Source organism: Pituophis catenifer, unplaced genomic scaffold, assembly GCF_029215685.1.
Source record: "Pituophis catenifer annectens isolate HBS135680 unplaced genomic scaffold, rPitCat1.0.hap2 SCAF_6, whole genome shotgun sequence".
Classification (NCBI taxonomy): domain Eukaryota; kingdom Metazoa; phylum Chordata; class Lepidosauria; order Squamata; family Colubridae; genus Pituophis; species Pituophis catenifer.
This window is the reverse complement of record NW_027256886.1, coordinates 76,788,181-76,809,320: the sequence shown is the minus strand read 5'-3', so window position 1 is coordinate 76,809,320 and position 21,140 is coordinate 76,788,181. Positions and strand designations below refer to the sequence as shown.

The window sequence follows — 21,140 nt, the reverse complement described above, 5'->3', positions numbered from 1 at the left end:
ATAGCTTCTCAATTATTTGCAGCAAAATAAACCAAATTTAGTTACTGTATGTCAGGGGTGTCAAACTCAAGGCCCAGGGGCCGGATCCAGCCCACGAGGTACTTAGATCTGGCACGCGGGGCCGCCCTGGAAACTGCAAAGGACTGGCCCGTGGTGCTTCTGCCAGAAAAAATGGGCTCCCGAACTCCATTTTTGGCTGTCATGGCCAAAAATGGAGCCGCAGCCCTCCCGAGCTCCGTTTTCACTGGCAGAGGGTTGCAGGTGGCAGTGGCAGCCGAAAACAGAGCTCAGGAACCTGTTTTCGCTGGCAAAGCACTTGGGCCACCACAGGCACCCCTGACAGGAGTGACATCGAGCTGGCCATGCCCACCCTGGCCCCTCCACCCCGGCCCCCCCAAGGTCAAACACAACCCTGATGCAGCCCTCAATGAAATCGAGTTTGACACCCCTGCTGTATGTTGACAACAGAAGAGAAGAAAACCAGGGATATTTTGATACTGAAGAGCAGCTACAGGTAAAATTTATACATAACTGATCTGAAATACAGATTGCCATAGGTTTATTAAAGTATGAATCCATGTGGTATAGTGGATTAGGGAGACCCAAGTTCTGATTCTCCTTTAGCCATGGAAGACAGCTAAGTGATTTTCTCTTAGTTATAGACTGGGAGCTTGAAAAAAATCTATTTTACAAAACTACCCTGGACCAGTATCAGATACTATGGCCCATAAGCTTTACTGAAGAACCATTATGTTGCAATGAATTACTATTAAAATATTACTTATTTACTTTAATTAATTTAATTGGATTTTATTTATTTTTTTATTTTTTTAATTTTTAAAATTTTTATTAATTTAAGAAACCACATAATACATTTATAAATGCAAGTAAAACAATTCACAACAAACATCATCTTTATAACATCTACCTATAATATCTGAATTGTTACAATATCAATATCCTATATTCTTCAATATACAATATTTCTCTCACCTTATATAATGATATTATTTTATTGATATCTCATGTCTCTTTCTTAAATTTCATTTGATGTAAAAATTTAATATTTTAATATTTAATATTTTAATATTGTTTTAAATTTTGTATTTTCTGTATTTTATCTGCTGGCTGTTCACCGCCCCAAGTCCTTCGGGAGAAGGGCGGTATACAAATACAACAAACATAAACATAAACTTTAGATCAAGTTAAAACCTACAACTGTAATAACTCCAATTTATTCCAGAACGTTTGAGGCAGGAGGCCACTAGACAGATATAAAAGGCCTCTAAGGCTTACCGTACTATTGATGTAAAAAGCATTGTCTCTATTCCCTGCCGTGATGCTAAATGTTAAAAGAGCATTCCTGCCACTGTCTGCATCCCTGGCAAGGATGCGAGTCACGAAGCTGGAGATGGGAGCAATTTCACTGATGGTGAGATTTGTTGGTAGATTCAAGAGGACGGGGTCATTATCATTAACATCCAAAACATTCAATCCAACCATGACCTAAAACACAGAGAAAAGGCACATGAGAAGAGCAGATAAAAGGCCATTATTACAAAGAACATTCACTCTGTGGCTAGGGCAAACTCCTTTTCTATGGCATCATAAAGACAAGAATACAGGTAGCCCTTGACTTATATCTGGTTTCTTGGAAACCATTCAAAATTATGATGCCCCCTTCTCCCAGATGTCCTTCTGACCCAGATTCAAAATTCTGATAGCTGTCCTTCCCGTCACATGACTGCATTTTGGGCACTCAGCAACTGGCCCTCACTTACAGCTATTTGCAGCACGGGATGCAGTGGCTCAGTGGCTAAGACGCTGAGCTTGTCAATCAAAAGGTCGGCAGTTCAGCAGTTCGAATCCCTAGTGCTGTGTAACTGAGTGAGGTCCTGTTACTTGTCCCATCTTCTGCCAACCTAGCAGTTCGAAAGCACGTAAAAAATGCAAGTAGAAAAATAGGGACCACCTTTGGTGGGAAGGTAACAGCGTTCCATGCGTCCTTGGCATTTAGTCATGCTGGCCACATAACCACGGAGACGTCTTTGGATAGCGCTGGTTCTTCGGCTTTGAAACGGTGATGAGCACCGCCCCCTAGAGTCGGGAATGACTAGCACATATGTGCGAGGGGAACCTTTACCTTTACCTATGATCACATGATTTATGATGATTTTTGTTGGAAACCAGTGTTTACTTCTGTTTTCCAGCCCAAACCACCCATTCTGAACAACGACAGTGGCATTTGCTTAAAGACTATCACAAGAAAGGTAATAAAATCAAGCGTGGTCAGAGGCTTGACCTACTAACTCATTATAATCACAATTACAGGCTCAAGAGCCTTGGTGGCGCAGCAGACTAAAGCACTGTTAAGTAACACCAGCTGCCTGCAATTACTACAAGTTCAAATCTCACCAGGCTCAAGGTTGACTCAGCCTTCCATCCTTTCGAGGTAGGTAAAATGAGGACCCGGTTTGTGGGGGCAATAAACTGACTTTGTATAAAAAAGAACATCGCTGGGGGGGGGGGCGAAAGCCCTACTAAGCAGGTATATACAAAAGTATGAAGGCTATTGCTTAACGCATTATAAACCACCCTGAGTCTCCGGAAAAGGGCAGCATATAAATCGAACCAATCAATCAATCAATCAATCAATCAATCAATAATGGTAAACCAAGGACTACTTTAATCTCTTTTGGTTTTTTACCATCCACAATTCAGTACCTTTTCTCAGATGGACATTTTATAATCTGAGCCACTACGACTTACCGTAGAGCTGAGAGAAGGCACCCCTCTGTCCTTGGCCTCGATGGTGAGATTATAAAAAGCAATGTTCTCTCGGTCAAGTTCGGCATCCTTTCTCACACGTAGCTCCCCTTCCACAGGTGAGATCACAAATTCTCCTGCAAGACAGACACAAGTATGTTATAGGAAGAAAAGCTCAAATAATAACAATAACAGTTAAAAATGCTACATTCATTTTATGGGCTGAGGGCCTGGAGCCCCATTTGCTGGGGACATTTTTATTTGTGGTTGGACAGGAGAGCCTCTTATGATTCTACAGAAAGAGGTTTGGCACTCCAAGCACCCTAGAAAGCTTCATATTTCTTAGGGCTGTGATGGCAAACCTAGGACACGCTTGCCACAACTAGCACACGGAGTCCTTTCTGCAGGCACGCAAGTGGTTGTCCAGCTCGGTTCCACTGCGCATGTGCACGTACCTCCCACTAGCTAACTTTTGGGATGCACAGGGGGGTGGGTGAGGAGCATGCGGGAGATGTGCGCATATGCACAGGGTTGCACATGCGTACATGGGAGGGCGGGGGGAGCCCGTTTTTGGGCCCAGGAGGCTGCAGGGAGGCCTACTAGGCCTAAAACGCGGAGTGGGGGGTCATGCACGCATGTGCAGGGGGGCACATTGCATTATGGGTGCCGGCACACGTGTTCACTGTTGCATGTGTCTGGACGCGCTTTTGGCACACAACAAGAAAAAGATTAGCCATCACTGTTTTAGGAAAATAGGAACATATTTTGGGAACATAATTACCCAAAACACTCCACTGTGGAAATTTTATTTTTATTATTCAATTTATAATAGAATATTATAATTCTACAGATAATGTAGAAGTTATCCAACTTCTATAAGTTATCTGTAGCGGTAGTAATCTATCAGAATGTAAATGTACACACTATTAGCCAGCAAGCTCCAGATTCCAACTGGCGTGATAGATCAACCCTATGGATGCATTCAGTGGGAATTGTTTTCAGTTAAGACTGTATACACTTGCAACCTTGATGTATTAATGTATTTCAAGCTTTCAAGTTTTCCAGGTGGGTTAAAATTCAATGATCATCATTTCCAACTGGCTAGGAAGAATAGGAATTGAAACTGAACACATTTAGGAGACAATTAAATTGAACCACACAATTCGATCTCATTAAATAACAACAACAACCGGAAAGCAATCTTATCCTTATTCAGGCTCATATCTCATCAGATATTTCCGGCAGCTCATAATCTAAGCAGAAAGGCCTCTGTTTCTCTCATTAGAGATACACCACTTTTAAACATGGAAATTTAATTTAGGATTACCTACAGCAGGGGTGTCAAACTCAAGACCCGGGGGGCCAGATCCGGCCCATGCGTTGCTTAGACCGGGCCCGTGGGGCTGCCCTGGAAACAGCGAAGGACTGGCCTGCCAGTGAAAACAGAGCTTGGGAGGGCCGCACGCAGGCCATTTTCGCTGGAAGAGGGTTGCAGGAGACTGTGGCAGCCAAAAACGGAGCTCGGGAGCCCATTTTCTCTGGCTCAGGCCACCATAGGCACCCCGACACGAGTGACGTCGAGCTGGCCACACCCACCCTGGCCACACCCACTCCAGCCCCCTGAGGTCAAACACAACCCTGATGTGGCCCTTAATGAAATCGAGTTTGACACCCGATCTATAGCAAGGTTTCCCAACCTTGGCAATTTTAAGACATGTGGACTTCAACTCATAAAATTCTGGCTGGGGAATTCTGGGAATTGAAATGCATGTATCTTAAATTTGCCAAAGTTGGGAAATTCTGGTTTACAATGTGTAGCCAAAATAGGAATGTATGAAATTATCTTATTCATAAAAATCACAACACACTGTACAGGTTAAAATGTGCCCTTTTTCAAACAATTAGTAACAAACAGGAAGTCAATTTTTCCCTTAATCTCCTTTTCCATATAATTCAGAAAGTTAGGACCATCTGTCACCTTTTCACTGTTGTATCCTGTTTCCCTCAAAATAAGACATCCCCTGATAATAAGCCCAATCGGGCTTTTGAGTGCATGGCAATAAGGCCAAGTGCTTATTTCAGGGTTCAAAAAAATATAAGACAGGGTCTTATTTTTGGGGAAACACAGTAGTAATAAATCATAAAAACATAAATACTACTGGTTTTCTTGACATGTTGATACTTTCCCATTCAGCACTGGTTTTTGTTCTTTATTCCTTTTATATTCTTTTTTTTTTTAAATGTTGATATGTTATTTTTTTATTGTACACTCCATGAATTGTACACTCCATAGAATTGTACATTCCACATTGGAGTTGGGCACTGCCTAAACTGAACAAAAGAAGGAGACAATGGCAAAACACTTCTGGAAACCTTGACCAGAAAACTACAAGGACACAATTGACAAGAAGAAAAATAACTGAATCAATGAAAGATTAAATAAATTTAATCCTCATGGTATTTTGAAATGTCAGTAGAGTGTTTAATGTGTAAATTTGAATTAAATCATATATAATTTTGTGGAAAGTTGCAGGAATATAAAAAGAAAATTTCTAAATGGTAGGGTCATTGGGGCTCTCTGACTTTAGTTGTTTTTTTTTTTGTAGACATGTCATTACTAATTTCTAAATGGAAGATACATTGACAGTTTAAATTAAATAATATAAATGCAGATATTAAAATGTTGGAGAAGATCTAAAATACCGGCATTTAAAATCTGAACTAGCTATTTACCTAACTGCTAGACTAAAAATATGCAAGATAGTTAAATACTGAGCTACTAAAAAAGATAAAAGTTTCCCTGTCTAATTGTTTCTAACTGTAGGGGGTGGTAATCATCTCTGTTTCTTGGCCAAGGGAGCCAGTGTTTTCTGGAGACATTTTCTGTGGTCAGGTGGCCAGCATGGCTATACGCCAAAGGTGCACGGAATGCTCTTATCTTCCCACTGAAGTGGTAACTATTTATCTATTCGCATTTGCATGCTTTTGAACTGCTAGGTGGACCATATCTGAGGTAGGAACAGGTGCTCATCTCATTGAACGGAACTCGAATCTTGAACATGGGCTGTCAGGAGGGGGCACTGAGCCATTGTGCCCCCTACTGAGCTACTAGCCCACTGAAATTCTACGATAGCAAGGTTTTAAAAATCATCATTTGGGGGAAGCAATAGTGTCTATAATCCAGACATGAAAGATTTCAACTTCCGATTTTTCTAAATTTGGAATCATTAATTTTCAACCCCACTGCACTATTCAATCTAATAAGCATTACAAATTCTTCTTGTTTTCAGCTAATAAAAATGATATTTGCTGCATACATGCACATTTATGCTCCCAGCCAATACCTTCCTAAAGTCACCGGAAGTATTAATTATTAACTTCTCCATAGATACATTCAACAACTAAGGAGGCATCTTAGGCTTCAATGTTGCTCAAGATCATACCATTTATTAAGCACTGAATTGATTCCTGCGATGTGGAATTCAGCAACCAACCTTCAGTTCCATCTTCATGCAAAACATCCCATCATTAAAACATATTCGCTTTATCTTACACTTTCTTTACATTTAAAATCATGTGGTAACTATTTTTCCCCCCCCTGACGTGGATATGTTTCTCAATAGCCTGGAGAAGAACGAGCATCTAATCAGACATCTCCTGCCTGATGTAGAATGATCACGTATTCCTTTTAATCAGAAACTTGCCAAAGAGTGTACACTTCCTCTTGTTGCCTTTCCCTTTGTGTAGGAAACAATAATGACAGGTTTCCCATCATCAGGCACGAATGCACTCTTCACACACAGGTTTGCACAACTTTCACAGCCACACCTACATTTTAACATTTCTCCAGTTGCATCATCTACCTCTGCAACCTTACAATTTTCCAGCGTTCTCACAGTATTTAGGACTTCTTTTCATCGTTTTTCTTGGGCACTGACAGTTATGGCTTTTGCTTAAAATTCTCTTAGACATATCACTATTATTTTTTTTATGAATCTCAAAAATCTCAGCTTTCCTCTATCTAGTGTCGTCTCCAATTATTTTATTTTGATTTTGGTTAAAAAGGCTCATAGCACAGCATATACAGGCATGCAAATCTAGATTATGATATACATTCATCTCCTTCTTTTGAAAAGTCCATTAACAGTACTATGCGTTTTTAAAATTATTATTCTATTATTTAATTTAATACAAAGATTTATTTTCAGGAAAAATATAGTATTTATCTATGATTGAAGACAAAATTACTGAGGTTGTGCAATGATGACACCCCATATTATTTCATCATTTTTTAAAAATTCCACTTACTTTGCTGAAGGCATTGAGGTTAGTTCAAAAACGTTTTTAATTGCCAACAAAACTTTCTGTATATATATTCCTTCTCTCTCTAATTATACTCTTTACCACTATTTTTTTTTATTTCTACTGAATACAACTTCTTTTGTTTTGTTTGTTGTTTCGGGTTGTTGTTCTTTGCAGCAAACATTCTCTGTGTATTTTTTTTCTCAGCCACAGTTTCTTTCACTTCATCTTTTCTATGAGTTATATATAATTCTGTTCCAAGTAAGTATTTCCTTATAATCACATGCTATTTCTTTGAGGAGATTAACCTATTTTCAGTGGTGGGATTCAGCCAGTTTGCACCACTTCAGGAGAACCGGTTGTTAACTTTCTGAGCAGTTTGGTGAACTGGTTGTTGGAAGAAATCATTAGGGCAGAGAACCGGTTGTTAAATTATTTGAATCCCACCACTGCCTATATTCCAATTTGATCCTTCTCCTTAATTTTGGGGTATGTATCCAAGGCCTAAGTCCACAAAGAAATACACCATTGTTGATTGGAAGTTGGACAAGTTATTCTCAGATGTCCAAAGAAGACTAAAAAAGAAAAAAAAACATCCTTATTGTATCTAAGAAAACTGCATCTCATGTTTTTTCTCCTCCCTACAGTAATTACTAGGGCCATAAATTTAATCTGCTCCAATTAGCTGTAACTACAAAACTTCCTCTTTCTTCTAGGAGTTTGCTCAATAATCTAGACCTGTCGCAAGAGCTTTGTTTTGATGTTTTTCTGGCACTGAGGGTAAGCTGAATTTTTAAAGGATTTCCTATTTATTTAAATTTCCTTCATAGGGTAGAGAGCACAGGAATATTTTTTAAAAAATGGCCAAACTGATAGGCAAGAGATACATATTAGAGAAATATTGTGACACAATTTAAGTACTGAAAGAATTTGCACTCATCAACTTTTTAAAAGTGAGTGAAGAACCTGGTCTTTCCTCAAATCTTTTTTTAAAAAAGTTGTTTTAACTTCAGAAGAGGGTACTTTTCTTTGATCAGAAAGACACTTTAATCCTTTCGAAGGGCAAGCTTGGCATTCCTTCCAAAACACTTGGTGAGCTTGCAAAAGCACCTTCTAGTATGGCAAGCACAAAAAGTTTGCAATGCTTCCTCTCATCACGGATGTTTCTTATGACAGGATTTCCTGATGTACACACTCCTATTTCTCAGAAGAGGCCCCTGATTGAATTGCTCTCCTCACTATCCTGACATGTATTTCTCTCTTTCTTCTAAGGAAAAGATTGTTCATTTCTAAGTAATCTGTCTCTTGCATTTCTACTCTTGCATGTCTAGCACTTCAGAGTGTTTAAACCAGAATGAGGAAAGGTAGCATACTGATATAACTTAAAATCTATTAGAAAAGTTGATTATACTTACACACACACACAAACACACAGAGCATACATGCACACTTACAGTAGTGGCCAAAATTGTGGAAACCTTTTGGGGAAAGTGTATTTTTGAGGTTTGATGGCTAATAACACCACTTTTTTTGGAGTTTCAATATAATCCTATTTCACTGCTGGAATGGCCTGGGAATAGCCCAGACCTTAACCCAATTGAAAATTTATGGAGCCGACTAAAGAAACTTGTTAGTCAGAAGCGACCCAGCAATAAAACCCAGTTAATAGAAGCAATCATTCAATGTTGGTTTCACATTATAACAGCTGCAGAACTAAAAGACTTGGTTCACTCCATGGGAAGATGTTGTAAGGCTGTAATTCATGCTAAAGGTTACCCAACTAAGTATGAACTGACTTGGTGATAATTTTTGTATATCTTCTTTTTTTTACGTGTTTCACTTTTCTTCTTTATACTGTACTGCTATTCTAATAGCAAATCCTTCATAAAAGTTATTGCATTACATTCTTGATTAAATTATCTTTCCACTGATATATAATTTTATGGTACGCTCAAAAAAAAAAAAAAAGTGGTGTTATTAGCTAGTTTTAGAAAATACACTTTTCCCAAAAGGTTTCCACAATTTTGGCCACTACTGTATATAGAGTGGTGCTTAGAAGTTTGTAAACCTTTTTGAACTTTCAATTTTCTGCATAAATATGGCCTAAAATATAGTTCTCTACACGTGCTTAAACTAGCTGAAGAGAATCCAATTAAAGAGATGAGTCAAAAACATTAAACTGGTTCATTTATTTATTGAGGTAAGTGATCCACAACGATATATTTGGGTGTGGCAAAAAGATGTGGTCCTCTAGGATTATTAGTTTATTTGAAGGAGAAATTAGAGTCCGTTGTTTCAGACTATGGCTGATAGTCACCGGTGAGTGTATCTTATTTAAAGAACCGAATTCTGGGTATTCACTATCAAAGTTGTAGCTTCACAACACAGATATGTGGAAGTATGTTGTGGCTTGAACAAAGATTTTTGTGAACTCCCCAAAACTGTAATTGATGCTTATCAGGCTGGAAAAGGTGACAAAACTATTTCCAAAGAGTTTGGATTTTACCAATCCATTGTCAGGCAGTTAGTGCGCACATGAGGGCAATTTATTGTTACCCTCCCCGGGAGTGGTCGATCAATCAAGATCACACAAAGGCCTCCTAGTCCAGGTGGTCTCAAAGAACATCAAGGTAATGTCTGAGGAAGTAAAGGCCTCTATTGCATTGATGAATGTCATGAGATCACCTTCACTGAACAACAATAGTGTGAAAGGTAGGGTTGAAAAAAGAAAGCCACTGCTCTTCAAAAAGAACATTGCTGTCCCTCTACAATTTGCAGAAGTCAACATGGATAAGCTAGAATTGGAAGAATGTTTTGTGAATGGATGAGACCAAAACAGAAGTTTTTGACATGGATGAAAAGTGTTACATTTGGTCAAAGACAAACACTGCATTCCAAGAACCTTATCCCACCAGTGAAACATGGTGCTGGCAGTATCATGGTTGGGCTTACTTTGTTATCTCTGCACCAGGATAACTTAGCATTATTGATGGTCCTATGAACTATACCAGCAAATTCTACAGGAAAATGTCAAGATGTTTTGACATTTCAATGGCCAAATCAAAATCCTGAAACTTTATCCTAGAGAAATGTTGTAGAAGGACTTGAAGTTGGCAGGTCTTGTGAGAAAGCCCACCAACATCCCTCAGCTGAAGGGCTTCTATAAGGAGGAATGGACTAAAATTCCTTCAAGCCATGGTGTAGGACTGATAAATACTCATGGTAAACCTTTAGGTTCAGTTTTGGCTTCCCCGTAACTCACCAGTAACTGGTGAGAATACACCAGTAACTGGTGAGAATACACCAGTAACTGGTGAGAATACACCAGTTACTGAAAGCAAAGATTCATATCCTTTTACCACACCCAAATGTGTAGCTTTGGATCATTTTTCCTCAGGAAATAAATGAATAATAAATCAATAATGTTTCTGACTCGTTTGCATGATTGGATCCCCTTGATCTAGGTTTAGGATTTGCCAGAAGAACAGATCATGTTTTAAATTATATTTTATATAGAAATACTGAAAAGTCAAAAAGGTCCACAAACTTTTAGGCAATATATTCAAAATTATAAAAATGCTTTGAAACAGAAAGATATTTCTTGCCCATTTTTGATGCAAAATCTGCCTAAAGTAAAAGCAAACAGGAAAATCTTAGCAGTTTTGTGATTTTACAATACTTTGTTGTTAGTTGCGAAGTTGTGTCCGACCCATCGCGACATCATGGATAATGTTCCTCCATTTTACAATACTAGTTCTTCTAAAATAAGTGAATTATTGTTATTGGCATTACATTGAGCAACCAATCATCAAAGAGAAACTCAGGCAATATCAGATACTCATAACAAAGTTTTTCATTAATGTTGAAAGTGACTTTTCATTTATATTAGACTCTGAACTTCAGGAATAAGAGAGAAAGATGATTTGCAAAAACGTTTGGCTTCACCTTTAGGAATAACTGAATGGCTCCTCTCCAATTATATTCTTGAATAAGGAATTCTGTTTTCCCCGAACTAGATCCTGAAAGCCCCAAATCTTCCCACAATTGAGAGAGGAATTAGGAGATCTGCTTTGCAGGTTCTTTGTACTGTCCAAATCTGCCCAAATCATCATTCGTTAAAATAGAATGTGAAGATATACTTAGGATTGAAAGATTCCTAAATTTGAAGAATTAAAAAAAAAAAACCTAATTCAGTTCAATAATGTCACTTTTTATTTCAAATTCTGAATGGCAGATTTATCCTTTTCTACATATGTAGAAACTTGCTTTTAATAAGCACTGCTATTTGCTTAGGGAAGTAAAGAAACAAGGCAGGCATAAAATGTCAGTTCCTTGGCTTGTATTATTAACTGTCGGATGATCATTCTTTTCCACAAGGCATTTCTGGATGCCTTGTGGTAAGGCATCAGAGTTTTGCAACAGAGCAATAGAGTTTTGGTTCTGCTTCTTTTTCATTTCCATCACTTACCAAGAGGATCTCCAGCAATGATGCTGTATTCAACTTGCCCGCTGGGTCCTGAATCCCCATCATGAGCTAGAAAAGTCCACACCCTGGGACCAGGTTGTCCTTCTGTGATATCAAAGGGCCCTTCATAAGAACGAGGGAACGTTGGTTGATTGTCATTGATATCATTCAAATTTATCAACACCTGAGATTAACACAGAAAGGCACAGAGGTGTTCTAAAATGCTTCAACAACAAAACTGTACACATTGATTTGGGAGATCTAATTTATGAGAACAAGGCTATTACTACTACCATAAAAGTAACAATCTTTCACACAGGTGCCAGAAAACAGTTTGCAATCTATTCATTTTATATTAATATTGCCTTGGATGTTGCTTTTGTTTGCATCAATAAACCTAAAGTGCCCCAATATTTTTCACAGAGAAATAGATTTATTTATTTATTTATTTATTTATTTATTTATTTATTTATTTATTTATTTATAAAAACCATTCTAAAAACATTTAAAAGATTAAAAAACATTAAAAACCTTAGAACGCATTCACACCATTCATGGCCGGATCTCGCCAGATCGCAAAGCGAGATCAACGGCCCCAGGCCTGCCGGAAAAGCCAGGTCTTCACAGCTTTTCAGAAGGCCAATAGGGTGGGGATGGTCCGGACCTCAGGAGGTAACTGGTTCCAGAGAGCTGGGGCAGCCACAGAGAAGGCCCTCCCCCGCGGGCCCGCCAGCCGGCATTGTTATATATTGTTATATTTATAGACAATAAAGGAGGCTGAAGCAACAACCTTATTCCTTTTTGACTTGGCAGGTTTTGGGGTAAATCAAGAAAGATAACTGAGTCTGGTTAAAGATTGTATGATTAAGTGGGCACAAAATTTTGAGGAGCCAGTGATGTTGGAAACATGGGAAAAAATTTGGGTTCAGAATGTTAAATTTACACAGTCGCAGAATCTGAGGGAAAACTTCTATAAAATGTTTTATAGATGGCATTTAGACCCCAAAAAATTGTCGTGTGTGTACCCTAATGTTCAGCCAAAATGTTGCAGATGTGATTGTTTAGATGCTACATATTATCATGTTTGGTGGACTTGTAGGAAAGTTAAGGTTTTTTGGATAAAAATTTGGTGGGTCATGCAGAATGTTTTGAAGAAAAAAATTCAATTTTCTCCACAATTGTTTTTATTGGGTATAGTTAAGGGTTTTACTACGGGTGAAACAAAGTTGATATTGTACATGATAACAGCTGCGAGATTATTGATAGGTAAATATTGGAAGAATGAAGTTTTGCCCACGATTGAGGAATGGACTTTGAAGATGGCCAGTTTTGCAGAGATGGCGAAGATCTCAGCATTTTTAAAAGACTGTTCACAAGAGACTTATGAATGGGAATGGAAAAAGTGGATAGATTATGTTCAGAATAAATATCAAACTAGGAAGTACCAAATAGTTTTTAATTGAAAATGATATTTTAAGATAGAAATATTTCAGCGTAATGAAGATGAAAAATTTACAAGGAGGAGGGAGGGGTTCAAGTTTTATATAAATTTTATATTAAGGGGTTTTTTTTACCTGATATAAGTATATTGTGTGGAAGTCCGGGGGGAGGGGAGGATTAGGGAGGATTAGGGAGGATGGGAAGTTCGGGGTGGGTAGAGGGGGGGGAAAGGGGTGAAAATGTAATTGTAAAACTTTTGCAATAAAAAAAAAAGAAAGAAAGATAACTGAGATCTAAACATCAGCATTCTACAATAACCAGCAAATTGTGCTTCTTGATAAATTAAAATGATGTGAGAGTTTGCCAGGACAAGCTCTGATCAAATGCAGCTTAAGTGCTGTCTTTTCAAAGGTTGTGTTAGCTACTATATTATAGATGTATAGCATTTGCTATACCATTACGCTGCAATCAAATTAAATCAGGAAGCAATCATGGTGAACAAGAACTTGAAATCATCTTTGGATTCTATGTTCAAAGGCAAGGATCAGGAAATGGTTACATTGCACGATGCCAAAAATATCTATCTGCCATTCTCTTATAACCGAATTCCAATATATCGATGATTAGAAATATTACAGCTCCATGTCAGATGCTGCAACTGACTAGTTGAAATTAAATGAACAACTCGCAGACACCATTGTTGAAAAGATTCTGGGCTTTCATCAACTGTTAAGTTGTGAAGCTAGATTGTTGCCTTGCTGAATTTTAACTCCTTTGTAATATTTCTCCCTTTTGCCTTGTCTTTCCAATGGGGCCCCCTTCTTTCTCTTGCTTCATTTTCCATCTCTCTTTTCTTCCTTTCCTTGTCCAGCTTCTTGTTCTGCTAACCCCATTTATTTCTTATTTTTGTTTTTGTGCTTGTGTTGATTCTGCTAGAAATTAGAAAGGAAATGTTTGGGAGTGTTTTTGTGTACACATGGCCTTGTATTTTTCTCCATGTTAAAAAGATGGAGAAACTGGGCACTGCACAGAATTTTTGTCAACTTTGAAAGTAAGTATTTCCTTCCTTTGGCTAAATTTGGTATCTGGTATATGGTAAATTTGGCTAAATATGGTATCTGTCTGCAGAAATAATTTTTAAATCTTAAGTTATTGATTTGGAAATTAACCACTAGAGCATGGAAGAATTTCCATGGTGACAAATTTTAATGTTAGTAGTGTATTCTACTAAGAGTTGAGGAAATATAAAAATCCATTTTTTTACAACTACCTTTTAATTAGGCAAATTTTGTCCCAACTCTGAATTCCTCCTCTTAACTAATTTTTCCAAGATATTATTCCATACAGATTATTACGTACATGCCTCCACAACTATAGGTGAGGGAATAAATCTCACAGGGCTGTAGATGTCTGCAATATGAAGTCAACCAATAATTGAACTATAGAGAGGAAGAAAACGAAACTCCTGATTCCATCTTCATGAGTGCTCTTTTTAAATCTTTCATGTATACCATGAGGCCTTTTCAATTACTCCTTGTGACAATTGAACATAATGGTTCCCATCTGTTTATTTTTGATTATTTCTTACTTTTCACCAGTTGTGGCTACTGTATTTTGGTGAAACACAAATACCGTACATTTTTATGTATACGAATGTATACAAATTTGGAATTGTACCAGTGGAATTGTACCAGTGCAGCAGTTGTAACACATCAACTGCGACAATACGGGGGAAAAAATGTAGCCAGATCAATGCTTTCATCAATCCTAGAAGAAGGATTAATAAAGAAATGCCAAAAAAGAAAAAGAAAGAAAGACCAAGAGAACTGCACGTAGTTCAATGATTTTTCCATCTTTCAAATTAAATCTATCCTGGGGACAAATAAGAAACAAGCTTTTCCTCTGGAAACTGTTGATGGAATTTCCTCCCATTCTGTAAACCACTGAAATAATAGTTGTTCTGAGTCACTTTTTTTTATAGCATAGAAAGATTACTGGGAGATTAAGACCTTCTTATTCACAGTATAGGCAAGCATTAATTCTTTCTTATTTTGTGATCCTAGCTTTTAAAAAAATGGAAGTACATTCCTGTAACGATTTGCTGTTGGTAGTGACAACAATAGTTAGTGGAAGTTATTAGCTGGTTGTTTTTAAGGGAATGCCTTTGTTTGCCATGCCTACAAATTTCATTTTCTTTCTCAGAAGAGAAACATACCATTGTAGTAGATGTGAGACGGCGTGATGGAATCGGACACTGGTCTGTGGCTGTGATTAATAGTGTATAACGCCCATGGCTGATTTCATAATCCAATTCTTTCATGGTACGTATTTGTCCCTGAAATGACAGCCCAACATTTAAACACTTTTAATTTTCAGCAGTGAAGACTGATGGACTGTGAAATTTGGTTGTGATGCACCTGTGTGGTGGTGCTAAGTGAAAAAAACCCAATGTGGTGATGTACTCACTGTAGTGCCATTGATGTGAAAGGTGCTCATGATGTTTCCCTCTGTGATGGCATATGTAATGGTCCCATTTAAGCCTTCATCCTGATCCATAGCACTGATGGTGATAAGAACGGCATTCCATGTGCCTGGACCTTCATCCAAAGTGACTTCATACTGCTGCTGCTGGAATACTGGAGGATTATCATTCTCATCCAGGATAGTTACATAGACTGTCGTTGTAGCCTATAGATGATAAATAGCAAGACATTTAGAATCATGCAGAGGAGAAAAAAAGGAAGGAGATCACATGAAAACCATATGAATATTCAAATCGTTCAAATACCTTTCAATTGGTAATCTCTTTGAATGTCTCTTGTTAATAATGTTCCACCAAAAGATTTATTAAGGTGATTGAAAAAAACCCCACATCTAATGCATATTTACCTATAAGCAAGCACCACTGAATTTCATCATTTTTAGTATTTTTAGAATTAGAGCTAGTGGAAGAATCAACTGCCCCCAGAGATACGAAGAATTCAAGACCTCGGTGCCTTCCGCCATGCCTTAAAGACCTTCTTTTTTCAGCAAGCCGGGCTGGCTTAATGCTTTTTAAATGTTTTTAATATGTTTTGTTACTGTTTTAATTTGGGGCCAAATTTATATATATCTTTTAAAATTATTTTTCATGTTTGTATCTATGTTTTTTACTTTGGCTGTACACCGCCCTGAGTCCTTCGGGAGAAGGGCGGTCTATAAATTTGATAATAAATAAATAAAAAATAAATAAATAAGAATGCAAGCTTACTTGGAATGTACTTCTTTATTTCAGTATCAGAAGGCACTCAACTAATGTTTTTTATTTATACACCTTCTTCTATCTCACCCTTCTATTACTAAAAAAAGCCTCTCCAAATGAACCTTAATTAATTAAGCAATTAAGCATAAATCAAAACATTTATTTCAAATTATCACAAAAAAATCTAAGATAATAATTAGAAAAAAAACCTAAAACATGGAGAAAATATCAGGTCATATCAAAAAGAACCAATTTAACCAAGCACCAAAATGAACAGGTGTATCGTCACCTGTTGTTGAAGACTGATAAGGGAACCTCTGCTGAGACATTTGTATAAGAACGTATTTCCTTGCTTAGCAAATCCCTAACATCTGGTGAGAGATACCTCTGCTGATGAGCAGGTACATATGGGGAGAAAGTGCTCTGTTCAATATCTGGGATTTAAGCTACACAGGGTGTAACATGTTCATGTCTGGCTGTCCAAATTTGCATTTTGCACCAGCCAAAAATTCAAGGCCAAATTTCGTAGGTAGCACAGTAAAGCATCCTTCAATAGTTGAGATGGACTGTGCTGGGTAGGTTCTCCTAGTACAGGAATAGCTAAAGCTGCAAAAACAATTTGATGCACATTCATAATATGAAAAGCAAGCAAGAATATTGTACTTCCTCAGAGGCGCTAACAGTAGTAGGTGAGAAAATTAGATGTGAGGAAATGTTACATAATGTGGAGCAAATTAAAGCAGTCGCATTGATTTATCATTACAGGACATTGTATGAGCCTGATGAGGCAACTCTTCTTAGGGTTGAGGGGAAAACCCTGTCTATCTGAGATTCAAAATATTAGCAGAGATTCAACATATCAGAGTTTGCTTGCAATTTGTCCACTAGTGTTTGTTTGTGTGTATGTATACAGAGAGTGCTGTGAACATAAGTGCACAGAACAATAACAGTACATCTAAACATTTGTAATATGGTATCAAATGACTTCCTCAATGCAACTGTTACTTGCAGCATCTCCAAGTCCAAGCCCCTGAAATCTTAGCAGGTCATAATCCAATATAAAGCAATTTTGCAGCAACCTGTAAGTTAAAAGTGCTACCCAGAATGCAAGATGTATTGTTGCTAAGTGCAAATTGCAAACTTCTCTGCTTTATTCTACATGTTAGCATAAAACCTTATAGGACAATTTAGCATGGACAACTCATGGCCCACTTGCCGTAGGACAACTCATGGCAGGACAAGAGTTACACTAATATCAAAGAACCGATGGAATAGAATCATTAAAGAAAGGATGCCAAATTGAAATGCGAATGACAAAATTTAAAATAATTTTTTAATTACTTTAAATATTTAAATTGAATTGTTGAATTGTTCCGCAGCAAGTTGGCCATAGCAAGTTGGCTACAGAGAGTTGTCCTGCTGCGAGTTGGCTGTGGTGCGTTGGCTGCGGCGAGTTGGCTGCACCAGGTTGCCCCATTCCGACCACAAAAGGTATTCAAGATGGCGACTGTGATTGTATGTTTGAAAATCTACTGCTTTTCATATTAAAATGAGGCAGAGCTGTGAGTTGTAGCTGCCATTTTGACTTGTTTTGACTCTCCACCCCAGCACTTGTATCAGAGCTGCCATCTTGGATATTTCCAGTATGGTTTATATTATGTTACCATAACACATCTTGTACAGGTAGTCCTTGGCTTACAACTATTTATGAAAAAGTCACTTATGACCAGTTTGCACACTTGTTACTTGTGGCATCTCCATGGTCACATGATCAAAATTCAGACATTGGCAATTGGCATGTATTTATGAGAGTTGCAATGTCCCAGGGTCATGTGATCATCTTTCGCGGCCTTCTGACAAGCAAAATCAATGGAAAAACCAATTTCACTTAACAACAGTGTAATTCACTCAGTAACTGCAGCGATTCCCTTAATTGTGGCAAGTTGTAAAATGGGGTAAAGCTCACTTAACAACTGTCTTGATTAGCAAAGGAAATTTTGGGCTTATCTGTGGTCATAAGTCAAGGACTACCTGTGTGTTAAGAGCTAAGCAGGCAAACAGGGCTATTTCTACAGTCAAATTTTCTATCCTTGTCACTAAAATAAGTAAAAGCAACACATTCATTTGTTCCAATTACATTTCACTTTTAACTGTATCTTTTAACTGTTTCTAAAGATACATCTTGCACAGGTGTATGTGAAAGACAAGTGGTCTCCCAAATATTAATTTCTGTCAAACAAAATGCCCTTTTAATTTCTAATGCTATTTTAGTTTCAAAGTAAAACACTAACTCACTTTACCAGACCAGCAGATATAAGTAATGTCAAATCTAGATAAGAAAATAATGCATGACATCCTATGTTTGTTTAGGAGCAAAAGATGAAAAAAAAACACCTGTAAAAGGAACTGTTTTACCTTAAACTAGGCTTTTTCTTATCATGACTACGATTCTGTCTGCCACAGTTTTAGATCAAATTTTTGATGTCAAAGAATTGAACATCAGACTAAAAATCCAGTCTGGTAAATTTGCCTCTAATTTAATGTCCAAAATTGGTTCTGCATAAATTACAGAATTTTCTGCAAATTCTGGACTAAGGGAGGATAACTGTTGAAATGGGGAATCAATTCTTTTTAGATATTAATAAACCACTAGTAAGTCACATATCAATCCTGGTATAAAGCAAACTTGATCATGTTCTCTATTTGAGTTAACAATTAAAAGTCTTAGCTTCATTTTAATCAGAAAACAGAAATCAGAGTGCATAAACATTATAATTACATTCTAATGGAAACTTAATTCTGGGCTTTAGTATGATAGCTAATAACAAGCACTGTCATTAAAATATTAAGAACTCCTAAGAAATGGATCTTACATTGTTGGGGCAGAAAATAATTCTTTAATTTTTAAGAAATGCATCAAATATACCAGACTGGATTAATATGTACTACTGTATTTTTTCAGATACAGGAGTATACACATCTGATGCAGCGGTATTCTAGCTGAATATATTATATACATATCCACTTGTAAGCTGGAAGGTTAAATCTTGTTCATTTGTACCATTTTTAACGTTTCAATGCAACCATATGAAACCAATTAATATGTTGAGTTTGGGAAGCTTCTGAATATGTGTAATCTGCCATGTCTATCAGAGGTGGGTTTCAGCAGGTTCTGACCAGTTCTGGAGAATCAGTAGCGGAAATTTTGAGTCGTTTGGAGAACCAGTAGTAAAAATTCTGACTGGCCCCACCCCCATCTATTCTCTGCCTCCCAAGTCCCAGTTGATCAGGAGGAAATGGGGATTTTGCAGTAACCTTCCCCTGGATTGGGGAGGGAATGGAGCTTTTACACTATCCTTCCCCTGGATTGGGGAGGGAATGAGGATTTTACAGTATCCTTCCCCTGCCATGCCCACCAAGCCATGCCACGCCCACCAAGCCACACCCACAGAACCAGTAGTAAAAATTTTTGAAACCCACCACTGATGCCTATGATATTTTGGCTCCTATGCAGAAGAATGTTCTATCAACTGAATTTGAAACATTTACTGAATGCTCAACTGTGTGCATATACTTCTGCAGTACAGGTAATCCTTGATTTACAACCGTTCGTTTAGCAGCTGTATGAAGTTACAACACTTAAAAAAGTGACTTACAACCACTTGCACTTATGTCCATGTAGCATCAACATTTGGGGATTTGCAACTGGTGTGTATTTACAATGGTTACAATGTCCTGGGGTCATGTGATTGCCATTTGCAACCTATGCAGGTGGCTTCCAACAAGCAGTCAATGGGAGAAGCTGGATTTGTTTAATGACTATGTGATTCATTTAACTGCAGTGACTCGCTTAACAACCACACTAAAAAAAACCCTGTAAAATCAGGCATGCCTTGTTTAGCAACAGAAATTCTGGTCCTAATTGTGGTTATAAGTCAAGGACTACCTGTATCATATCTCAGGATCTCTATGGAATTGCTACAAGTAATTCCAAATGGTGCAAATTAGACTTTTAATGAACATTTACATCAATAGATGAAAATATAACAATTATTACGTGTTTTTGCACATCTATGTAGAGCCCAATTTCTTTATAATTAATAGCTGCGTTGGTCCACAAGTAGCATGAATCAATGTATTATATATCAATATCAACTGGAATTTGGCAAAGGTCAAATTTGCATATTCTACTTGCCTGGTTTGCTCCATGATTTACAAGCCGGTGGCATCTGCCCATTTGTGACTTTTAAAGTGAGGGTCCCTTGGAAGTAGTAGTAATCTTGATTCATCAACAGAAATATATGGAAATACATGATTTCAGCTACGCTTATCATGCTTTTGGGATTTTTTAAATAAAGGGGCTACAGCCAGGGGTGAAATCCAGCAGGTTCTGACAGGTTCTGGAGAACTGGTAGCGGAAATCTTGAGCAGTTCGGAGAACTGGCAAATACCACCTCTGGCTGGCCCCAGAGTGGGGTGGGAATGGAGATTTTGCAATATCCTTCCCCCAGGAGTGGGGGGGGGAATGGAGATTTTGCAGTATCCTTCCCCTGCCACGCCCACCAAGCCACACCCACAGAAACGGTAGTAAAAAAAAATTGATTTACCACTGGCTACAGCCCATTTTAAAATAAAGGGTAAGCTTTTACTCCATTTAAACTATGTATAATAGAAGTAAATTGGATACCAAACTTTTTATTCAACTCCTCCTTAGTACATAGACTCCCAGATCATGGCCAGCTGAAACAAATCCTGGTTTGTTGACATTTCTCAACGTTCATGTGGTAACAAGAATTGAGAGAGATGAGCAACGAGGGCTAGTTTGGTGGTGCAGCAGTCAAGACGTGAGGCCCTCGGAAGCAAGCAAAGGCAAACCACTCCCGATACACCTCGCCCAGGAAACCGCAGGCAGCCGCCAGGAGCCAA

The 21,140-nt window shown here is 37.9% G+C and overlaps 1 protein-coding gene across 1 annotated transcript in view; it reads right to left on the bottom strand.

Moving 5' to 3' along the window:
* CDH23 (cadherin related 23) overlaps positions 1–21,140 on the bottom strand; it is a 639,510-nt gene that overhangs the window by 64,683 nt on the left and 553,687 nt on the right. Inside the window, exons 38-42 of the mRNA XM_070946306.1 lie at positions 15,440–15,661; positions 15,189–15,308; positions 11,537–11,717; positions 2,770–2,903; positions 1,297–1,506 (exon numbers count right to left, since the gene is read on the bottom strand). Of these exons, the coding sequence (XP_070802407.1) occupies positions 1,297–1,506; positions 2,770–2,903; positions 11,537–11,717; positions 15,189–15,308; positions 15,440–15,661 (867 nt within the window). The remainder of the gene's footprint in view (positions 1–1,296; positions 1,507–2,769; positions 2,904–11,536; positions 11,718–15,188; positions 15,309–15,439; positions 15,662–21,140) is intronic.